The sequence below is a fragment of the Peromyscus eremicus genome, chromosome 7 (genome assembly GCF_949786415.1).
Source record: "Peromyscus eremicus chromosome 7, PerEre_H2_v1, whole genome shotgun sequence".
NCBI classification, from domain to species: Eukaryota; Metazoa; Chordata; class Mammalia; order Rodentia; family Cricetidae; genus Peromyscus; species Peromyscus eremicus.
The window spans coordinates 104935999-104959877 of record NC_081422.1 but is presented as its reverse complement, the minus strand read 5'-3'; the positions used below and the strand labels follow the sequence as shown (position 1 = coordinate 104959877).

General features: G+C 38.9%; 1 protein-coding gene across 24 annotated transcripts in view; it reads right to left on the bottom strand.

Moving 5' to 3' along the window:
* Lrrfip2 (LRR binding FLII interacting protein 2) overlaps positions 1 to 23879 on the bottom strand; it is a 110643-nt gene that overhangs the window by 35560 nt on the left and 51204 nt on the right. For 9 of the 24 annotated variants that reach the window (XM_059268770.1, XM_059268778.1, XM_059268776.1 and 6 more), the window contains 4 exons: positions 23283 to 23327; positions 19753 to 19821; positions 1857 to 1901; positions 397 to 513 (listed from right to left, as the gene is read on the bottom strand). In XM_059268770.1, the coding sequence (XP_059124753.1) occupies positions 397 to 513; positions 1857 to 1901; positions 19753 to 19821; positions 23283 to 23327 (276 nt within the window). Of the gene's footprint in view, positions 1 to 396; positions 514 to 1856; positions 1902 to 19752; positions 19822 to 23282; positions 23328 to 23420; positions 23514 to 23879 lie in introns of those variants that run through there. The other 15 variants (XM_059268779.1, XM_059268788.1, XM_059268792.1 and 12 more) reach the window with 5 other exon arrangements.

The following is a 23879-nucleotide window of genomic DNA, read 5'->3' as shown; positions in this document are numbered from 1 at the left end:
ACTATGAAACACTGAGAAACTGTATTTAAGCACCCAGTATGAGAACGGCTCCAAAGGTCCACAATCTGCTATTCTTTGTAAATCCAAATATTTTCCAGTTAAAACATGGCAAGATCATTCTTAAAGAATTACTTTCACATATTTTACATAACTGTTTGTCACTGGCAGAATCCATTACAATGCCATCACATCTTCAGAAAAGATAACTGAAAAAAAGAATGATCTAATCCCCTTCCTTTCAGCTCTGAAACATCCAAGTGGGATTTTGAGATGTGACAACCATGTTTTTACAGAAACCCTATTTTGTTCCTCCTAAGTCACATTAAATGTTAAAAAGCTCCACAAACTACAAAGAAACCCAGGCTGCTTTGCAAAGGCAGACAAACTGTGCTTTACCCGAAGTTCACTCAATGAGGTATCTGGGTCTATTAAGCTGCTGGTGTCCCCGCTGCCCCGTCTGGATGAGTTCCCGCTTAGAGGTGTCGTTGCTGAGGCAGAATTTCGAGAAGAAGGCTGGAAAAGAGAGAAAATGGCACGACACGTTTGCTGTGAAGATTAAACATGGGGCAGAGTGGTAGAAGCAGGTGAGAGCTTCAGATGAACATTCAAACAATGCAGTCAAGAGGTTACCAAGTGCAATTCACGTTGGCAATTTAGATTGGTTTGGAGAGAGAAAAAGGCCAGGCATATAAAGTATCATTTCATTATCTCAAACACTTTACCAGAATCTAAAATTCAAAGGTGGAAATAATTTTTATAGAAGCTTTTGTATTATAGGCTTATCTTTGTTACATCCAAACACTACCTGGGTGAGCTCTCAGGCTAATGTAAAGTAATTTTAGAACAACATTGTTCCTAACTAATGTCTAATTAGCACTTCCCTACCTTAGATCCTAACATTGCTTAAGCAGCTCATCTCTGCTGAGAAAGATGAACCTATTTGTAGCTAAGAGCAAGAACACTGTACATGGCTATGAATTTAGACTGTTCTCTCTAAGCTCCACTCCTGACTAATAAATAGAGGAGATGTGTGTTACCTGGAATACTTGTCAAGAGCCATAAGAAACCACCTGAAGTGTAGTTAAGAGATATAAGTACAAAATATACACCAGATTTTGAGGGCTTATTGCAGAAAAAGAGTACATGAAGTACACCATCACAATCATTTCTAAATAGAGTACAGTGGTGCAGTACTGTAATGCCAGCAATAGGCTGAGGCAGGAAGTCAAGGTCAGCCTAGGCTATATACCAGGACCCTGACTCAAACATCACCAAACAAAACATCTACATTGATGCTACTTCGAAATGTGTTGGTTATTTGGGTTGAATATTATTTTGCTTTTTCTAGAATGCTAAAAAAAAACTAAAATTGCATAGGCTTACAGTTTTGCATTATAAAATTTAACAGATAATTTCCCTGGCTTCTTAAAAATATGTTTAGAAAATAGAAACTTTACTACAGAGTCACTCCTCTACATCCGAGTTATCCTACTTTCCTTATAGAAGTAACTTAGCTATAAGGAAAAAAAAAAATCAAAGCTATGGGTTTGTTGGTCCGTTCCTAGATATTTCATTTTCATGTTTAATGGTTTCTCAATATCAGTTTTTAGAAAGTGGGACTCAAAGGAGTAGCCAAGAGCTTTAGGGATGACGTCCTGTGAAATAAAACTGAGGCTTCTCTCTTCCCAGGGCTTTCACATGATCTAAGGCTGGAGGAATTCTGAGGGGTCAAGGACAGGAAACAGACAATGGGAAGGGCAGCTCAACTGGCCAATTGTGCTGGACAAGAGGAACGAGTCACAGGAAGTGCAGGGCTGACCTTGAGAGCTCCATCCTATCAAGAATTTTATACTCACTCTTGTGTAATTTTCAGCATACTGTTTGTCCGATTTTTCATCCAACTAGAAAAAAAAAGAGAGATGAGGATCAAGAAGATGTACAGCATGCTGACTTGTTTTGTGGGGAGACGAGCAATCTCAATGGGGCTTTCTAAGTTCAGTGATGTGTAGAATCAAAAGTAAACACATTAAAACTGAAATAAAAGTTGTAACAAAATGTCAAGAATTTTTAGTTCATAGTCTAAGGAATACAGACCGGAAGCAAGCTGCATAGACTCAAAATTTTAGATTGTTTAGACTGATTTTTCTCTTCATGGTATTTAATAAATACATCAAAGAAAACTATATACAAACCTCAATATGAGCACTGAAACTGTCAATATAAAAATGTTTTAAACATTAAGACACAAAATGCACACATAAAACTATTGAATGCCCATAGCAGGTTATATACACATATGTTTTCTTACACACACGGCAAACTCAAGCAGTACAAAAAGGTATAAGAAATCAGCCTTTCTCCCCACCAGTCCCTGCTCTGCCAAGGACAATCGATCCCAAGTCTCTCAAAATCTTAACAACAATGTCGCAGACACATTCTCCATCTTCTTTTTCCCTTGCTTTCCCCCCCAAGCCTCAAAGTTTTGAGACTACTTCATTTCTCCTCATAGCATTTCCTATCCCCCGACACTGAGACACCAATCCATTTGTTGTCTGATCTCGATCATGCAATCCTTGTATCTGCATTTCCTTTTCTGTACTCAAACAAGGAATAGCACTTAGTGTATACGGGCTCAGAATCCATTCCACCCATCTGTACTCACAGGCTTCACTTATTTTAATATCTCTACAGTGACACATTATCTTAACATGCCACAGTCAGACTAACCTATCTTCTGCTGCTAACTCGGGTTTCCCTGGCTTCCCAGACCCACTTCAAGAAGGAAGGTTCCTTAAAGATCTATTCCAAAATTCTAACTAGAGCTAAGGGAAAAAAATCCGAGGTGGGAAACTTTGCTGGAGGTTAAGCAATTACTAACGGTTCCAGCTGTTTCTGAACATGTTTCATGAACTCCAGCATGCATATTTACTTGCATATACTATTAGCCTTAGTGGGGAAAGTGACATAGGAACTTAAAACTAAATGAAAATAAAATATTCCCAGTCCTGATCTCTGAGATCAACCTTCCCAGCCCAATCCAGAAAGGGGATTTGAAAACCTTCTTTGGTGAATTACTAAACAGGAAGCATTTCTGCCTTTGCTCAGATGACTTTAACCCAACCTCCTCACATGGAAAAGTTTCTAGCATATTTTTTATTACCCAGTTATCAATGTTTAATAAAGACCTTTTACTCAACTAGTACTCTTACTGGTAATACAAATGCTGGGTTTTGATGTTTCACTTCTTGCTGTAATACTTTCAAAAGGAAATCATTTAAATTTATTTGGATTTACTTAAAAGTAACACAAAATGTATTACAACAAGCAAGCAATGAAAGCCACTCTCTGCACTAAATGAGGAAGAACTCCTCTCAAGCTGCACTGGTGAAAAGCACTGCCCAGTAGTTAGTGTCGTTCAAAGTAAAGAAGTGTATCTTCATAAACTGCCTTATTTTATAAGTACTTTCTAGTTCTTCTCTGCTAGTAAGTTAATGAGAAAAGAAGTACTCAAAATTAAAATATTCAAGTCCATCTGAAATCCCTCTCTATCTCACCTTTCTTATAAAAATGACCCCAAACTCACCCATTTTACTAGACCATCACCTTGGAATAATCTTACATTTCAGAAGCTGCATCACTGAAGCCACCACAATGTTGACTCTGTCGTGTTCACTGTATTCTAATAGATCCCAACTGTCGCAACGCAAACTGATCATGCGCCAAACCTTCAAGAATCGTGAAGCCAGCATAAAGCAGCCAGGCCGCAGTCCAGTCATGTTGGCTGCAGTGACTTGGCCAGACTCCTTCGGTCTCACTTCTGCGGCTGACTCTATAGAGGTGTATTGCAATGACAAGCTAATGTCTATAATGATGACTGAAAGTACCTGCCAGATAGATCTTGAAAAGCCTTTTTGAATGCAATAAAATTTAATCATGCTTAAGGTATAAAAGCATACTCTAAATAAAGTGTTTACAGTGCGGTTTGTTAAATGTATTCACTAGGTCACAATTATCCATTAACTTCTAATAAATGTCCTTCATTTCACATACTTGGGAAAAGAAGTGTTTCAAATTTAGGATTTTTTTCCAGTTGTAGAAATAATCATATGTACATACTGGGATATCTTGGTACCTAAGTCTAAACATAGAATGCATCTACATTTCACATTTTATACACATAAGTTAATTTGATATATTATAACAACCCAGCTTACATAGCACGATGAAGGTACTCAAAAACTTTTAGATTTTAGAACATAAAGAATTTTGGATTTTTGTATTAAGAATGCTCAAGCTAATAATGACAAGGTTATCTAAAACTTGTTTAATGAAAAACAAAACACAGAAAGTGGATCTGATTCCATAACCATAGAAGGAAAGAGGACAATGGGCTTAATGATTTCTGGAAGTGAATCTGGTTAAGGATTTCTTTCAAAAGACTGGTGCAATGAACAGTAAGCCAGTACACATTTCTTTTCCTTTACTCTACCCTGATCTACAGAGCAAGACTGGAGCTTACAGCATGTGAATCCTGTCGTCTTGTAGAACTGGCTGGCTGGCACCTTTTTCCAGCCCCTCCTGGAGCCAGGATTCTCACCCTGTGAGCATACAATGGGCCCACAATGGAAGCTAGAAAGCATCTTGCAAAGGCAGAGCCGGGGACAGGGACAGATGGACCAATATAAATCCCTTTTACATCTGCTTCAATGAGGTGAACTAAAGCATATGCTTTTTAAATTAGAGAAGTCACCTGTTTAGAGGACATTATCAGAAAGCAAAATTAATGGTATTTTATAACTACTTAAAAAGGCGATGGCTTTCAGGCTATGAAATAACAGGAAGACTTTATTTAATAGCCCTGTTCTAAATAATCTTTTGCTTACATTAAAGAGGTATTTAATTCATAGAGGCAGGAAGAGACAAATTGTAACGTTCTTCATTTCTATATAATTACTAAAGCAAACTGCCAAGAACGAAATGTACAAATGATACAAACCCTATTCGGGCATCATGAATTGTGAGACTAACAGAGAACAAGCTATTAAGAAACAGGTACATACAGTAAATTCAATTATATCTGTGGGGAAAAAAAGCGGGTACCAATGGACCAGGGAGATGGCTCAGCAGGTAAAAGGCACTTGCCAGTGAGCCTCATGACATGTGATCCCCAGGACCACATAAAAGGAGAAAACCAACTCCTGCAAGCTGTCACCTGACCTACACATGTGCTCCATGCCATATGCTCACATGAACATACATACACATAAACATAAATGAAAATGTTCTAAAAATTAAAAAGAGGTTACTAAGCAGGTTAATAAAATAGGTAACATTTCAGAATAACTGGGAAACCAGCTTCTAATTTCATAATAAACCAAGTCCTTGGTTCAATCCATAGCAAGATGAGATTGCTGTATGGCCAGGTTTAAGCTAATAATGTGGAATAATTATGACCACAATTAAAATAATTAAGATTTTCGAGGATTAAAATAGTTCAGAACTAGCTACTTCATAAGTGAAGTGCTAATAAAAAAAAAAAAATCTCTGCATTTCCAAGAAGAACTGCTACCTCTCATCCTCTCCAAAGTGCTGGACCATCAGAATGGGGCTTGTCTGCATGACGCCAAGCCAGTGGGGGAGGGGCTGGAGAGATGAGCTCAGCAGGCAGGTCCCAAAGTACATGAAGGGTGGCACCCACAGGTGCCTCCAAGGACATTCTACTTCCACTCAGTCCCCAAGCACCAGGAAGGGTGCTTCAGACCAATCCAGAGTCCACGTTAAAACCCCTTCAGCCTCTCTCTGACTACTAAAAATCAGTGGCATTATACCAAGTCACATTCTTTATTATTCATCTTTGAAATTCTAACACTTTATAGACTTATCAAAACAAGAAGGGGGCAAAAAGTAAACCAAAAGCACCTGAATATGGGCCAAGTGTGAGCTGGTGTTAGGAAACTACTTGTTTATTTCCTTAGGAACGGTAGGTTAGGTATGCATATCAACTACCTGTTAGGAAATGACATGATGTAAATGGACTGGCTCTAAAATAATTCAGAAAAAAAGAACAGTGAAAAAAAAAACCAAACAAAATTAGCATGATATTAGGAATCATTGAATATGCTAATGAGTTCTATAAGGGGATTCCACAGGGTAAAAGAAAGAGGGATTTTAAGACATCTTAACAAATACATTCCAAAATAATTATGTTTCAGGTTAATATGATCAAGTAAATATGTCTAAGGAGTGAATTAAATTCCAAACTTTAAAAATAGCTACTACATAAGCTGTTAGTCACATGCCTGGGATAACACAATGACCCCATGCAATACACTCACGCTGGTCAAGTCTGAGATGCCGGCGTCATTCACCTCAGAGACAACACTCCCCCTACGATTGGAGCGACTAAAATAGTCAGCAGCAGAGACCTTCCAGTCAGAGAAAACGAGAAGCTTTAGAAGTTAGAAAGAAGAAAGAAACACTAGCTAACTGGGGGTTGTGTGCCCATCTTCATTTGATGTTTGAGAAAGTATCACGAAATGAGGAAACATTTACAATCAAGCTATTTCAAGTAGTACAAAAGAAAAGAGGCACCTAAGTGAAGTCACGGCTCCCTAAAGTAAGCTCTCTCATCGGTATCAATTGCACATCTATGCTCTACACCGTTTTCTGCCTGAGCTCATGACAAGCAAACCTTCCACACTGAAGCACTGGGAACCTTAGCTGGTGGGGGCGGTGCTCCGGGCCACTATCAAATCTCTACTATATTTTTACAATATTATAATTCCTTATAGCTATCAACTCTGGCAATACCCAATTTCCACATTAATTTCTTTCTCTTCACTTGTCATATCAGGAACTGTTGGACAAAATAATGAGGAAGCCCAGCCTGAGAAGTCCCTTCTCTTGCTCTTCAAACAGCTGAGCTCTTCTATCAGAAGGCACTGTCTCTGAGGGCTCTCCCAGGGTCACTCACAGATCCTCCATCACCTCAAGGTCCTCTCTCCATCACACTCAACTGCTCTTTTCTTCACACCCTGAGCTGTCTTCCTTGTGTGTTCCTTTCTTCACTAATTTAGTTCTATGTCTTACTAGGACACAAGCTCCATAAAGTCAGAGGTCTGTCCTTGGTTTGACACATCACTCCTAGCACTTAACACCACTGCTTCCAAGGTGCTTCCTTCAGCCATAAGTATGAGCATTACCTGGATGGCTAAGGGACCACAAATGCTTTAATTAGGAGACTTTATCTCACACAAACATGTGGTGCTCCCTTTATGAGAACTTTGGGTTTACAATCGTCCACATTAATTGAGCTTGCACCTTTCTGGAAGGAATTACAGCTTCAAGGCCTCTTTATTCTAGCTCCAAGCTGACACACAGTCCTCTACTCTAATTTCCACATCAGTTCCTTATAGAGAACAAAAATGCCACTCCACAAAATTTCCAGCTTCGTTAAAGATTAACATGAAACTATTACCATGTCCACAATGATTAACTGGGTAAAATGTCTGAACTAGTGTTTTTAAATCTTGCCATCAACAGCTGACAAAAGTCACAGTCTTACACACAAGCACTATACAATGGTACAAGTGTGACTCTTGCTTTGAAAGGCTCATTTTGAAAAACAAGCAGATAAAATGTGTACATAAAAAAACAGCAAATAAAGTGAAAGTCTTCAATAAATGATTTGTACATAAGACACACGAGTCTATGACTCATTACAAAGCAAACTGTTCATATAAACTGTATTTAAGGAAAACACGAATTTTACTTTGCAGTAAATTTCACATAATCACACACTGTTGTCACTGTAAAAGCTGTATTTGTTTGCATGCAGACCATGCTCACCACACTGTCCCTTCGCCCACGACTGGCACGCTCAGAAGACACAATGCTTGCAGTATCATCATCGATGGACTACAGAAAGTGAAAAAGATTCAATTTCCACAACGGTCTCACAGACTACAAACACACTGCGCGAGTTCAGGAGGCCACTCTACACAGCATTAATCGGCATGAGCCACTGTGCACCATTAGAGAGATAAGCTGCTTAAGGCATAAGGAAGAAGAATCACTGAAAATCAAGATACTTCCCAAAAGCACAAAGAATAAAGCAAAACTCTCTTTTATTTAAGTTAAACACTGGTAAGGGTATAAGTAAACTAGACAAAATCAGCTAGGGAGGTCATGGTTTTTTCGACTTGCAGATCTGTAAAGTCCCTTGAGAGATCAATAAATACACTTAGGATTTCAATTTGAGAAAGAAAAAAAATGTTTTAAAATGAAATAACATATGTCAAAGAAGTTCCTACCAGCAAAGCCTGAGGCGGTGACTCATTTCCTGGTACTCATTCCTGTGCAGCTGGCGGTGACAGTACTATTCTTATCCCCTCACAGGACCGTGTCCTTCCCACTCCACTGCAGAACTCATCCTTGGCATACTGGTTTATCCACATTCTGATGTCACTAAGATGTCATTTTGACATCACTAAGGTAGTCATTCTAAACCCAAATTGCAAATGAGACAGATTCTAGCCAGCACACAAGGGCAAGGACCTGAACTGCTGTGTTTTTGAAAATACAAAAATTATCAAAAATTTTTGCAGGGGGACACTACATTTGACATATTAAAAATATGTGAGTATACAGTTGGTTAAGAGTAAACACCTTCTTTTGTAAAAAAGGCATTATGCCCTAAATACACCCATGCTAGTTTTATTAAGTACAAGGGTGGTATCTCTGAGAACTGCCATTCTGGAGGGTCAAGAACTACAAACATAAATGTAAAAGAAAGCCCACAGAACTCATCTTTTCTCTGATACAAAGTAATCTTAATGATTAGTAATAATTATTAATTTCTCCAGTTTGGAATAATCTGTAAGAATAATAAGATAGTAATAACTAACACCTACACACCTAATTAATTGCTTTGAAAATGTAAATGAGTGCAGTCTTTTTAGTTATCAATATGGTCATATATAGCAAAATTAAAAGGCATATGCTCCGAGTATGGTGACCCACACCTTTAATCCCATCACTCAGGAGGCCGCGGAGGCAGATGGATCTCTGTGAGTTCGAGGCCAGTTTAGTCTACAGAGTAAGTTCCAGACTATCCAGAGCTACATAGTGAGACCCAGCCTGAAAAAATAGGACGCCTGGAAAGATGGCTCAATAGTTAATATCATTTGCTGTTCTTGCAAAGAATCTAGGTTTGGTTCCCAGCAGCCATGGTAGCTCACAATCTCCTATAAGTGCAGTTCCAGGATACAATATCCTCTTCTAGCCTTTGTGGACACAGGCATGTACTTGATACATGCATGCGTATGTAAGCAAAACATTTATACACATAAAACAAAAATAATCTATTTTTAAAAATGCATATGCTTGCCGGGCGGTGGTGGCGCACGCCTTTAATCCCAGCACTCGGGAGGCAGAGGCAGGCGGATCTCTGTGAGTTCGAGGCCAGCCTGGTCTTCAGAGCGAGATCCAGGAAAGGCGCAAAGCTACACAGAGAAACCCTGTCTCGGAAAAAAAAAAATTAAAAATGCATATGCTCTTACATTCTTAACATTTCCTGATACACAATTTGTCTTACAGATGTACTCATGTAAGTATACTGTCTGGGCATGTGTATGGGTGTGCAAGGAAGAGAAAGACAGAGGCAGAGACAGAGAGAATGTCAGAATGTTCATCATAAGGCTGGGGAGATGTTGTGCAAGCATGAAGCCTTACTTTGGACTCCGAGCACCCATGTAAAAGCCAGGTGTGACAGTGTGTGCACTAGGGGACAGTGGCTCTCCGAGGTTTGCTGGCCAGCCAGTCTAGCCAAAACAGTGATCTCTAGGTTAAGTGAGACTTTGTCTAAACAAATAAGGTAGAGAGGAGTAACAGCATAGACACCTGACTTCGACCTCCAACCTCCATATGTGCATGCACAGCTCATGTGTACATATAGAAAATGTCTGACCATCTCAATAACCATCAATAGTAAAATGATTTGTAAAATGGATATCTATGCATTCACTAGCTAGTACACTGCGATTAAAAAGATGTGATGATATGAAACTATCTCAAAGAGAAAATAATTGAAAGGGGAGCACAGCTTAATTGTTTATAATAATTATAATAATGGCAAAAAAAGATGCTATAAATCTGTATGCACTGACACAGAAAGATACCTTAAGAAAACATAGAGGAGTAACACATACTAGAAGGAAGCCATTTGTGGCCAAAATGAAAAGCACTCATACATGTCCAAAACATCTCTGAAAGCATGACTGTGAACAGGTTACATGTAAGGACTTGCTGGGGAACTCTACTCTGGACTTGTTCTTTACAAATATTACTTACCTACATAAACTGCAAAATAAACTGTAATGCCCCAGAAAGAGTAGGTAGTGGTGCGGAACAAGCTTTAAATGGGTCTGTTTACTTCTCCCATCACTCCACAGACAGAAGGGCTGCTAATCAAGGGAAATGGCAGTGCACGAACATACGCAGGGGGAGCCCAGAGCGGCACATCCGACAGGAATGATCAGTACTTGAAAGGCAAAGGGTTCCACAAAAACTTTAAGCCTGTCCAATGGCCTCAGTTCCAGACTCAGTTAAGAAATTACTTGGGTCCACACAAAAACAGTCAATTAGCACATATTAGTATTTGATTTTTATGGACGAGGAAGCACATAATCCATGCACAAGATGATGAAACACACGACTCTGTTCTAAAGTGAGAATGCAGAGCAACTAAACACGCCTAAAGTGTGCAGAGAAGCTGGGGAGCTCACCACAGGACTGCTTCGGGAGGAACTTGCTCTCGATGAGTAGTAACTGTACTCAGATGGCTATAAAGTTTCCAAGAAGAAAGGCTTTACAACAATGGCCAGCTCAGTTTGTCTGCTGGGAATACAGTGACCCTGCTCTTAACTTGACTCTGGAGCCCAAGGTGAAAATAGCTGCTTTTCTTCACCTGGCACTCTACCTCACACCCACCCTCAACAGGGGAGGAGATGCCCCAAGAAGTTTCTCTATAGACTCCCTCATATGTTAACTCATAATCTCCAGTAGTCATTTTCTCACAGCTGGCTCAATGAATGGGTCACAGCTTTAGTATAGGGCCAGACTAAATGACTTCTTGTCCCCTCCTGTATCCATCCCCTTCCCATTTAGACTTACAGTTCGAGAACCATAGGGGTTATATAATCCACCATCATACAATGATGCCTGGAGAACAAAAGAATATTACTTATTTATTTAGTACTGGAATTATTTTGAAAATATCTTTATTATTTTGGCAGTTCATAATTCAAAAAAATGTTTGAGGATGATGTGTTATCTTCACTTACATACAAGATTCACTGTACCAGTTTCATTATAACTTCAACAATATACTTGGTTTAAAAAAAACACTACAATATTTTCTTTCACCCTCATGTAATAACTTGAGAAAGGTAATATTAATTAATTTATTCTCTTAAAAGAACAAACAGTGAGGAAGTAAACAGGGGTAAGCAGTCTGGGCCCCAGTCTTCTGAAGCCGGTCACAGAATGTCAAACAACTAGAAGCACCAACAGCCAGCATGTCACACAAGCTGCTGGTTATGCTTTGAACTCAGGTTGCTTAGTCGACTTTTGATTGCCACAGCCTAGGGTCATAGCCATACCAAAGAAAACTAAGTGAATGTGGCAGAACCCAAGGAAACAGATTCTTAACATAAGCTACCAGATAGTCATCCATTTCTACGCTGGCAAAGAGAACAGGATTATTTTTCATTCCCTGGATTTTGTAACCCAAGCACAGGCAGCGTACTCCGCAGTACATGTGGCAGAAAGGCCACACAGCTCAGTCAGCACCATGACAGCGGCCCTACCACAGAGCACACACTGGAAGAGGGAAATACAAACCAGGCTGGTACTTCTCAGCAGACCAGAATTTGCAGTAGAGGAGGCCTACGGAATAAGTGAACTAATTAAACCTAAAGAAAGGCGGGGCAGCTGTGACGGTCACATGCTCCTCAAAAGTACTGACCCTGTTCTTACTCGGAGATGTCCCCAGCGGGTCACTGCACAGGGAAGAAGACTGCAAAGAGAGGCAGAACAGTAGAAATAAGCAACAACAGAAACAGAGGAGAATGCACCTCACCAGCATGCAGGCAGAAGACTTTAGGTTATGGTTATAGATTCCATAACTCATTAGCAAGCCCCAAGTGCTTAGAGTAGTGTAAAAACACATGAGTAAGATAGAAGTCACTGCAATGCAAACTGTTAGGGGTAAGAAAGGAAATCAGCGCTAGCAGTCTTCTATCATTATGTACAACCTCTTAGTTTTAGAAAACGATTGGCAGGATGTGAGACGGGGACCCAGGAAAGCACTGAAGGAAAGAGGGACGTGGCAGTGGGAGTATGTCAAATGGTGGCCTCAGACCAGTCACCAGTAGTTCCTGGGGCATTGTCGAGTATTTTGTGACAGACTCCCAATGGTCTTGGCCAGGTTACAAGTAAGTGAGCTCTTAGTTACTGTTATCACTATCTTTTTCCAAATAGATTTGAAAGCCTATCTTTCAAAAGCATGCTAGTTAACCAGATAAGCTGAGTCCATGCACTAAAAGTACTTTTTATAAAGAAATTACATTTCTTTCCCTGGTATCACTTAAGACACAATTTTCAGTTCTTTTTCACTAAACCTAGACAAACAAGAATAGTGAAATGGTATATGCAGGCAGGTTTTTCAGTTGACTGTGTTTTCCGGTGCACGGAATTGAATCCAGAGCCTCATATGTGCTAATGAATTATTCTACCATGTAGATTAGTTCCCATTCCTGAATACTTTTAAATGTACTGGGTACTACACATTACAGTATGCTTTGAATGTTCAATGTCTTGGAAAAAAACAAGATTCTAGATGATTATGGTGATACCAGCCTGCAACCCTGGCACATGGGTAGCTGAGGCAGGATGAGTAGGCTACAGAGACACGCCATGTCTCAAAAACAAGCAAAACCCCAAAACAGACAAAAGAAAAACAAGATTCTAATAGTACATTAATATTCTTTTTGTTTTGTTTTGTTTTTTTCGAGACAGGTTTTCTCTGTGTAGTTTTGGTGCCTGTCCTGGATCTCGCTCTGTAGACCAGGCTGGCCTCAAACTCACAGAGATCCGCCTGCCTCTGCCTCCCGGGTGCTGGGATTAAAGGTGTATGCCACCGATGCCTGGCTTACATTAATATTCTAACAAGTAATAACATCCCTCTCATCCTATACATAGCTTCTATTTTCACGTGTCAACTTTTTAAGAGTATCTATCAGGGAAAGGACTATACCTATAGCTTCCTTTGAAATGAATAAAAAACTAGACAGAAGCTGGCATTGTAGTCCCCACCTTAACATCAGCAAGTAGGAGGCTGAGGCAGATGAATCTTGAGTTTGAGTCTAGGCTACACACATAGTGAGACTGTCTTAAAAACAAACAAATAAACAAAAACAAAAGAAGGAATGATAAAGTAATAGACAAATAATTATGACACTAGGAAATAAACTATATAATCTAAGCAGTAGAACATAATGTTCACTGTACAAATTCTTTTTCTGTTTGAATCTTCATTACAAACTGATTTAACAGTTCTCACTGAAAACACACTCAAGAACTATATGAATCAGTTACCAAAACTGGTATATCCAGACCATTCACAGATTAGTTACAAATGGTCAAAATGCAAAATGGGGGATTAGAGAAGTGTTAAGGGTGAGGAAGATACATGAGACCAAAAGACTAGACAAACCCGAAAGTAGTAGGTCGAGGCAGGCTTGCTATGTCTAAGACTGCTATAGTTTCTCTGGTCAAAATAGAGGCCACTCTGCAAAAATCAAAATTTAACAATTTTTCTCAGGTTAGATGTTTTTGATGCAACCACACACCAAGACAAAATTTGAACACACAGGCAAAATCTGATACTGTCGAGGCTCCTCCTTCCCCAGGGCAATGCCTTTAAAGCCCTGGGTCACAGCTTGTAAAGGGTGGGCACTAAAGGTCAGCTACTTCCAACAAGGTCACTACTATGTATTACTTTAAAAACAAGATAAAACACCCTCAGATAAAAATAAAAAACAAATAACTGAGTTATTCTCATTCTAGAGTTAAGAATACCCCTGCAAAACCGAGGCCCACTGAATATTTAGCACTTCTATAATTTGCTAGATTAGAGAAATCACCTATCAAACCCCCATCTTGCTAGCTAGGGGTTAAGCAAAGGTACAATCCCTGGCTTAGCGTCTTCCTTTCCTATTGCTGACACTACTTGCAGGGCCCTGCTTCTACGCTACCCGCAACACTCCTGGTCCTGCCTTTTGCCATCACTCACACCTCACCCGGCCACAAAACTGCCATGTCCCATACACCAAGGCCTCTCTGTAATCTGCCTTCAGCCACATTCTCCCTCCCTCTTCCCTTCTAGCAAAATCCTCCCAATGCTCCAACGGAACCCAGAATTGGCAGAGAGCCAGGGACTACATTTCTGCCAAGAGCACACTAAGGGAAAGAGGGTCCTGAGCACCCCGGTGACTGTAATGGAAAGCCTGTTGGTTCTGCAGGGCAATCACACAGGTGAAAGGGTTTGAGAGTTCTCACATGGGAACTCTCTATCACACATTTGACTGTTTCTACCAGAAAATACATTCCAAGTCTCTAAAAACAAACTGTGAGAATGAAATCCACTTGTAATTTGGTGTTGTCCATAATATCACCACTAGACCAAACTTCCAAAGCAGAACTAACCAAGGGGTCTTTATGAGAAATAGAAGATCGCTTCTTCATCCCATAGCTGTGACTGTAAGAATAATTCTGTAAGTAAAAATTGTAAGTTAACTTTAATGGTCATGTAGTGAGATTTTAAGAATGAAATTCATCATAAAATAATAGCAAAGGTACATATGATACAGTGTAGTATGCATGCAACCTACTTCCTGTCAGTAACAAATGGACTAAACTTGGAAGGCTAAGCTATGTGGTCTGGAGACACATGACCCTCTCTTACCTCTCGAACTAACTAACCTGGAGTCTGGCTGGCTAAAGGGAACCTAATTAGGACACAGAGTCAGAAGAATGCCTATGGGGACTATTGTGGGATATCTGTACACTGTATGAAGATGTATTGCTGTGATTGGTGTAATAAAAAGCCAAAAGGCCAATAGCTAGGCAGGAGGTATAGGCAGGACTTCTAGGCAGAGAGAACTCTGGGAAGAACAAGGCTAAGTTGCCAGCCAGCCATGGAGAAAGCAGCATGGGCAGTATGGAGAGACAAGGCAATGAGCTACATGACAGAATGGAGATGAAAATAAATGTGTTGACTTAAGTTATAAGAGCTAGTGGAACAAGCCTAAGCTAAGGCCGAGCTTTGATAATTAATAATAAGTCTCCATGTCATTATTTGTGAGCTGGTAGCCCAAAGAAAAATCTGACTACAGGGGACCTTCACTATACATACACCTTACTTGAGTCTCGTCCCCCACTTCTTTTCCTCTAGGAAGCTATAGGTGACGAGAGTCTACTCCTCCTCCTAACTTAGTCATCGTATCTAAAAGCAAAAACAATGCTGCAAGTAAGCCAAAAGGACATTTCATTACTGAAAACAACACTCTTTGGGGGGATTTAACTTGGGTGTGTGTGTGTTTGTGTGTATATGGTCTATGTGTGCAAATGCCAAAGAAAGCATGGATCCCCAGAACTGGGTTAGAGGTCGTTGTGAGCTAGCCAACATGGATGCTGAGACCTGAACTCAGGCCCTCTGGAAGAGCAGTAAGTACTCTTAACCCTTGAGCTATCTCTCCAGCCATCAGGCCAAATTAGTAGATCCCTGGCATATGCCATTCAGAAGAGAAATACTTAAAATGTATGTACTTAAGCTCACACAAAGTAGTTTGAAAAGGTGATTATATAAAAACATCACCTCTCCCAAGGGGACAAAGGTCAGGACTATCACTCAACAACCAGTGAACAATAAACTCAATCTAGGTAGTGAGACTGCAGTTGCAAGTACCCTAGACCAGCCAAGGACAACAGGCTGTCCTAGGAAAACCACTTCACACAGTCAGATCCTCAACAGAAAGGATAACCTCATTTTTCTCATTGTGAATATTCTTGTACACTTTACTGTGAACATCTAAGTGAAAACTACGCAGTCTAGAAACTTGGGCAATCTACCGACATAATCATAACCCAAAGAAAACAAGCCAGTTTGACTTCCTTAGCTAATTCAATATGTAAGCCAAAACTCTTGGGCATCTTCAGCTGCCACCCCTCACTGCTGGATGTTTTATTTAGTAATCTGCCAGCCTATGACACATGAAATGAGCACAGGTCTGTGCTACTGTAGCTCAAGGTGTATCAGAACACTATCAGAGGGGCTGGAGAGAGAGATGGCTCAGAGGATGAAGATGCTTGCTGCCAAGGCTGATGCTAGATGACCTGAGTTCAATCCTTGGGATCCACATGGTAGCAGGAGAGAAACAGCTCCAAGTTGTCCTCTGACCTCCACGTGTGTGCCATGTGACACACATACACAATCAAAATAAATAAGCAGAAAGTTAAAAAATAAGCAAACCAGCCCTCCTATGCAGTAGGTGAGCACAAGGAACCAGCTCTTCTTTAGAAGATGGAACTACGACTGAACTACTGAGTTAGAACTCTTGGCTCTTCCAGTAAATGATCCATTTGATGCATTTTTTTGTTTTTTGGTTTTTGTAGTATTGGGGAGCAAATACAGCCTTGCAATGCTAAGGAAGCGCTTTACCACTGAGCCATGCTCTCAGCCTGATCCTGAAGTCTATGGGAAAAACTATTATTCCAATAACAGATTATGCCACAATTGCAAAAACAATGGTTTTTGTTTTGTTACACATTTCCCCCAAAAAGATCCTAACAAAACCATGAAAGTTAGTCATAATCTATGATTAGCAACAACTGGTGTTTAGAAAGAAAAGCCTCACGCGTAACACAAAGTCATGCACTACATACTAATGATGAAAGCCTTGATGATCTGTCCTTGAGGTTATCATACTGCACTTCAGAAAAGCGAGAAAGTTGGTTGCATTGCCAAAGTCAGGAACACAGGGGAAAAAAGCAATATTCGTCATTATTACAATCAACACAGTGATACTTCAAAAGCAAAATATTATTAAATGCAAAAGCTATTATATTTAGATATAACCTTTACATTTTTAGTAGAAGTTATTGCTAAATGGCATGTGTAATTAACTTTGTTTTATGCCAGGCACAGTGCTATGCACCCATAGCCCCATCCTAAACATACAGAAGGCTGTATTCTCTCCCACCCCAACTTCTAGCTGCACTTAGAGCCTTATCCATGTTGTGCAAGCATTTTATCATGAGATACACCTCAGCCTCCATTTTCCTTTCAAATAACAAAATTCAGAATCAGCAATGGTAAAATGATTCAGCCTTAGGATATTATGGAACAATACAGCCTAAGGGCAGTTTTAATGTGAAGTATAAACCATTTTAAGGTCAAAGATGCTTTCCTCCTCATCTCTGTGACTGCTGCCACTGTTTACCATCGTTTGAAAAATAGCAAAAGCAAGGAAGAGCACATAGCTGATCTGGCTTGCAAAAGAATAATCTTGGAATCAAAGCAAGGGTACTTCCTTTCCTTGAACCTTAAAGACACACACCTAAAAAGCATTTCCTCAAGGAAATGCTCAACAAAATGAGAAACTTGGCCAGAACAAAATGTGGAATGCACAGTAGATAAGCAAATGACATTAAATACAAATCAAAAAATTATATAAAATTAATAAGACCAGAGAATGCACATTTCCAGGTGGATTCCTTTAATGTGCACATCATATTTTAAACCCAAGAAAATGAATGGATTTAGTCTCCTAACAACACTTTTTCAGCATTCTAGCTTACAAGTTTTTAAACAATCTTATTTGAAGGTAAACGTATATCACAAAGCATTTAAAAATACTATTTTGTAAAAATATCTTTCTTTACATTCTTATACTGATTTAGGGCTTCTGGTAATATTATTTAAAAATTTGACCCAAAGTAACATTTTCCTAAATTTAAGTTGATTCTCTCTTAAAGTCAATTCAGTGAGTTTAACTGACAGTTAAACAAATAAAATATAGGAGAAAAATATCAGTGTATTGTACACAGAAGAGCTGTTACCACTTCAGGACTAGGCATGGTGGCACACATCTCTAATCCCAGCACTCAATAGGCTGAGGCAGTAGGAAACTGAGTTCAAGGCTAGCCTAGCCATTCAGCGAGACCTTATCTCAAAAAAATAAAAAACAAGTATCTGTTATACATACATATACTTAGTTTTATATATAATTTTCTGAAACTTGTTTCAATACATTTATATATCTAGATATACACATATATACATACATACATATACACAGAGAACTAGAAATCTGTACATATAGACCAGATAATGGAATAAAATATATTTCACAATTTTATAAAGCTTAAAATATCCTAGAAGATGAAAATATGCAATCCAATTTTAGTAAGACATTAAAATAATAGTTCAAATAAAACAAAGCCTGTCTATTTGTATTAATTTAGAGCAGAAACCTCAAAAATGCATTCCATTTAATACAAGGCTGTGGTACAATTCTACCACTGGTATAAATTCACTGAAAATGCTGTACGTGACTTTTCTCTGAAAATCAAGGCCCTTCTCTATAGAAGTTTCATTTATTTCTTTTCCCAAAGTATTTCTTTTATTTAAAAAAAAAAATCCATGACCAAAACATAGAGTACCATACAGTACTTAAGTTGCACATCCTTACACCTAAATTATCCTACCCCAACAACATAAATCTGCCTTCTCACCCTCTCTGGAGCTGTCTGGGCATTTTACAAAGGCAAAGATTTTTAACAAGTGGAATCAAAAAACTTATTTCAAAATATAATGCAAGGTCCAGCTAAGTTTTTAAAATTCCAGAATATATATGGTAGAGAAATCCATGAAGTGGATACATTAACAACTGGGCACACAAAAAGAATCTTTCTGATAAATGGCAGCTGGTAGCAATGTCACTTAAAAACAAATGATTTATCAAAAGAAGGAAAATAGAGAACATTAAAGACTCAGGCTAAAAGACTTCCAAGGATGCTATTATAACCTATTTCTCTTAGAGAGCTTTGACAACTTGAATAGCCCACAGTTATCTGAGAGTAAAGCCTTGATTGAAAACTGCCTAGTGCAATGGCCTGTGGGCATACAGTGGGAAGGAAGGAAGGAAGGGAGGGAGGGAGGGAGGGAGGGAGGGAGGGAGGGAGAAGTGTTGTCTTATTAATTGATGTGGGAGGGCCCAGCCCAGTTTGGGCAGCACCATCCCAGCGAGCTAGCTAAGCACGTGTCTGTGAGCAAGCCAGCAAGCAGCGTTATTCCAGGTTTCTGCTCCAAGCTATTGCTTGAGTTCCTGCCCTGAGTTCTCTCGATGATGGAACAGTGACCTAGAAATGTGAACCAAATAAGCCCTTTCCTCCCCTAAGCTGCTTCTGTCAGAGTATTTTATCACAGCAACAGAAAGGAAAACTAGAACAGTACTTAAAAGGGGAAAAAGTTTCAATTCTCAGAGAAACTTGCTTTAAATTTTTCACAGGAAAACAAAGTAAAAACTCTCAAGTGTTACTAGACTATTTCTGTTACTCCTATGTCCAAAACACTGAAAATCAACAATAAATACATAAAAATCTAAGACCACACATTTCAGAATTACACACCATCATGTCTCTCCTTTTGGGTGTACTGGCTCTGCTCCAGTGTGTCCCAGTAATATCCTTCGATGAACTCTTAAGTGAAATTAAACAAAAGACAAGTTTAAAGAATAATTTAAAAACTGAATACACCACAATTATTTCAAACCACTAATATACAAGGAACTAAATGAACAGTAACTGAACAGTAAAAATCTCCACTAATGAGGAATAGCAATTATCCTATGATTCAAGGTCACACTATTTCCTAATTTGAGATTTCTACTACTGTCTTCTTGTATTCAGTACCCAAAGCAATAATCAAGCATTTATACTATTTTTTAAGGCAGCTACTAGTATCCATATTATTAGCAATCTTTTCTACGTAACAAGCAAGCACACCAGGTTTCATTTCTCACTCCAAGACTTTGACTTACTCCTCCCTCTCCTAAGCCTAGATTCAGGCTCAGGCTTACTTTGTCCTTTTGACTTTTAGTCTTAATGTCTATAGCATTTCAGCCCACACAGCTTCTGGTAGGGCACCTTCCAACAGAGTAGTTTCTGACGGCTAACCAACTGGCCAAAAGGAAAGTTCACAGTCCTAAAAGATGCAGCATAAAACCCTAAGTTCACCTGACCCACATCCACATACTGCTAATGTTTCAAAACCAAAGAAATGTGAAGACAGTGTGAGTCTTTTAAATACATAACTCTTAAGTTTAAAAACACAAAGAAACACTGAAACCTCTAAATTATATGGTAAACCATAAGAATTTTTAGGTCACCATTTTAGACCATCATATTTATTTTTACGGAGAACAAAAATTGTCTGACATATTCAGATTAATGGAAATGGTAAAGTCATTTTAAAAGCCAATAATCCAGAGCTAGTGATAGCTGAGCGGTTTACCACATACCCTGAGTCCCATCACCAAAATAAAACAAACAAAAACTCCAAATGGTTGGAATTCCTAATGTCATATAATTAAAACAAAACAGAAAAAAAATTATCTCGAGGGCTGGGACATGTTGACCAGACTCATTGGAGGAGCACTTGGAACAGGGTTCTATCCCCAGAGTCATTAAAAACAAAGAACACGCCGGGCGGTGGTGGCGCACGCCTTTAATCCCAGCACTCGGGAGGCAGAGCCAGGCGGATCTCTGTGAGTTCGAGGCCAGCCTGGGCTACCAAGTGAATTCCAGGAAAGGCGCAAAGCTACACAGAGAAACTTTGTCTCGGAAAACCAAAAAAAACAAAAAAAAAACAAAAAAAACACTGTTTAAAAGAAATACAATTTAGGGCGGTGGTGGCGCACGCCTTTAATCCCAGCACTCGGGAGGCAGAGCCAGGCGGATCTCTGTGAGTTCAAGGCCAGCCTGGGCTACCAAGTGAGTCCCAGGAAAGGCGCAAAATTACACAGAGAAACCCTGTCTCGGAAAAAAAAAAAAAAAAAAAAAAAAAAAGAAATACAATTTATTAATAAGCTTTCAGACTTAATTTTGTAAAGGTCTATACATGTAAAATATGTTGAATACATACACCTACATATAAGACAATACAGCCTCCTTTATTAGTTTTCAAGTTCACATGAGGTTTTTCTCCTTCCAGTGATGGAGATTAAACCCAGGTCCTTGCACATGCTAGTCCAGAACTCTATCATTTAGCTATATCCTTGGCACTCCTATATTAACTTTTAAAAATACAAAAAGTCGGGGCTGGAGAGATGGCTCAACATTTAATAGTACTACCTGCTCTTCCAGAGGACCTGGGTTCAATTCCTAGCACTCACACAGGGGCTCACATCATCTGTAACTCCAGTTCTAGAGGATCTGACAATCTCTTCTGGCCTCGGAAGGCACTGTACACACATGGTACAGATATGAACTCCAGCACCAATACACCTAAAACAAACCTCAAAGAACACGAAGAGTTTTCTTCTACTCATGGGAACACATCTTTACAGCTACCATAATTTTTAAAAAGAAGAATTAAAACTGTATTTCTAATGTTTACTGATACAATTTCCATTAAAGGGATATCTACCTGGTAGCTTTATACCCACTCCAGGTAAATAGTTCCTTATCAGCGTAATGGCAGATTTCTTTTATTTGGAGATTTGACTTAAAGTACCCTGACTTAGGTCAAACTTAAAGATCAACTAACATAATCCAGCTTCTCCAAGGTCATATGCAAATTTACAAATGCTCATCTCAATAATCAATTGTGAAAACTCACACTATGAGCATTATAACTGAAAGCAAAGAAACCGGTCACAAAGGGAAGAGGGAATATTTCATAGCTCTTGATTGTCAAGTTGGTAGACTCATTATATAATTTTTTTAAAAAGTTGTTTAAAGAGGAAAGAAAAAGTACCTCTAGCAGCAAGCATGACAAATTCATACATTTTCCTTCTAAAAAACATTCACACACATACAAAACATATTTAAAAGAGTGTTTTTGTACGTATGTGCACACTGTGTATCTCTGGTGCCTGCAGAGGCCAGAAGAGGGCATCAGATGCCCTAGACCTGGAGTTAGAGATGGTTGTGAGTTGCAGCCACGTGGGTGCTAAGAATTGCTTTTTAATGCTGAATCAGCTTTCTAGCCCCCTATTAAGCCACTGGTTATCTTAAACTTCTTCAAATATTTGTAAATACTATAAAAACAAATCTACAATTTATAACTAAACAGAGCATTTATGACTTGAAACTAGTTTATAAAGTTATTCTAGAAACACAATAGAATGCATACACCAAAAGAAAATAATGTATTGGAGTGTAATGGAGAATTTACAATTATAAAAATGTTAATACCTGGTTTGTCAGAACAGCTTAAGTAGTACATTTCATATAAAGTAAGAAGGAAATCAGAGTTAGAACAAATACGCCCCTTGATATGAAAGATGATTTTACTGATGAAAAAATAATACAAATGCAAAACACTGTTTTAAGGCACAATTGTTTAAGAAGCAAGAGGAGAGGTTGTGCTTCAGCACAACACACAGGATTTTAGGCAGCAAATCATCACTCTACTTATAATGATCTATGCTAAAAGGTTGGTACATTATAAAATATTAATTAAAATGTCAAAGCATAATTCCTATACATATGGCAAGAAAAATTTTCAAGTCAATAATTCCATGTAATTATAATTGTAATTAGCCAGACAAGCCCCAAAGCTACGCTCATTCGATAGACTGTCAGTTTAAGATATGGAAGTAGGAAAAATCTAAAAATTAGGACAAAGCAGATGTTATTCTATAAAACTCAGTCTTATCATTTTGTGATACTTTTCTGAAATCAAAGGTATTTCTACAGAAAACAAGAACAGACCTGTGGTAAGATAAAAATACTCAAGATTTTAGAATTGATTCGCTTCTAGCAATAATTTGAGAGATAGCATCTCTTTCTATTAAAGAGCTTGGCCAGTGTTGTTCACTTATGTTAAAGGTAAAGGCATAAGTGGGCACTGTCAGATTGCTCAGATAATCACTGATGCTGAGGGAAGCTCATTGTTAAAGCTTTGCTATTCTGTGTTAACAGCTTAGAATACTAACCCTGTGACTGCCAAGGCTTCGAAGAGACAATGTATCCTCAACTCCCTGATAAAAATAAAAGAAACATATTAAAAGTTTGTGGCTACATGAAGCCAATGAGGAACAGCACTACAGGCAGGTTTATATGTCACTACAAACCAGATAAGGACGGTGATGGCCAGACCGGTGAGAATGCCTGGCCCTCTCTGAATCTTCCTGGGAAAGAAGAAAGCACATGGGTAATTAATCACTGAACAAGTAATTGTTTATCAGAGCAAAGGAGCAAAAATCAGCCCGTCAAAAGCACAGCAATACCTTCTTAGAAGAAGCAGGTTTCAACACCAGTTCCAAAGCTGAGTTTGGTGGCATCACATGCTTTGGGTGGAAAGGCAGCCACAACAGCAGTGGTGTTTTTATTTCAGTAGGTGTGGATGTGTCTAAGCACTTATTATATACATGTGGCCCAGAGAGCTCAACATACGGAGACTAAAACACACAATAGTGCTCAGCAAACAGATGCTGAATTGAGCACTGACAGCAGATGTTTATTTTTTTCATTGTAAGTGCTAGCTTACACAGGCAAGACGAAATGTTTTCTTTGTCATAAATGTATAAAGA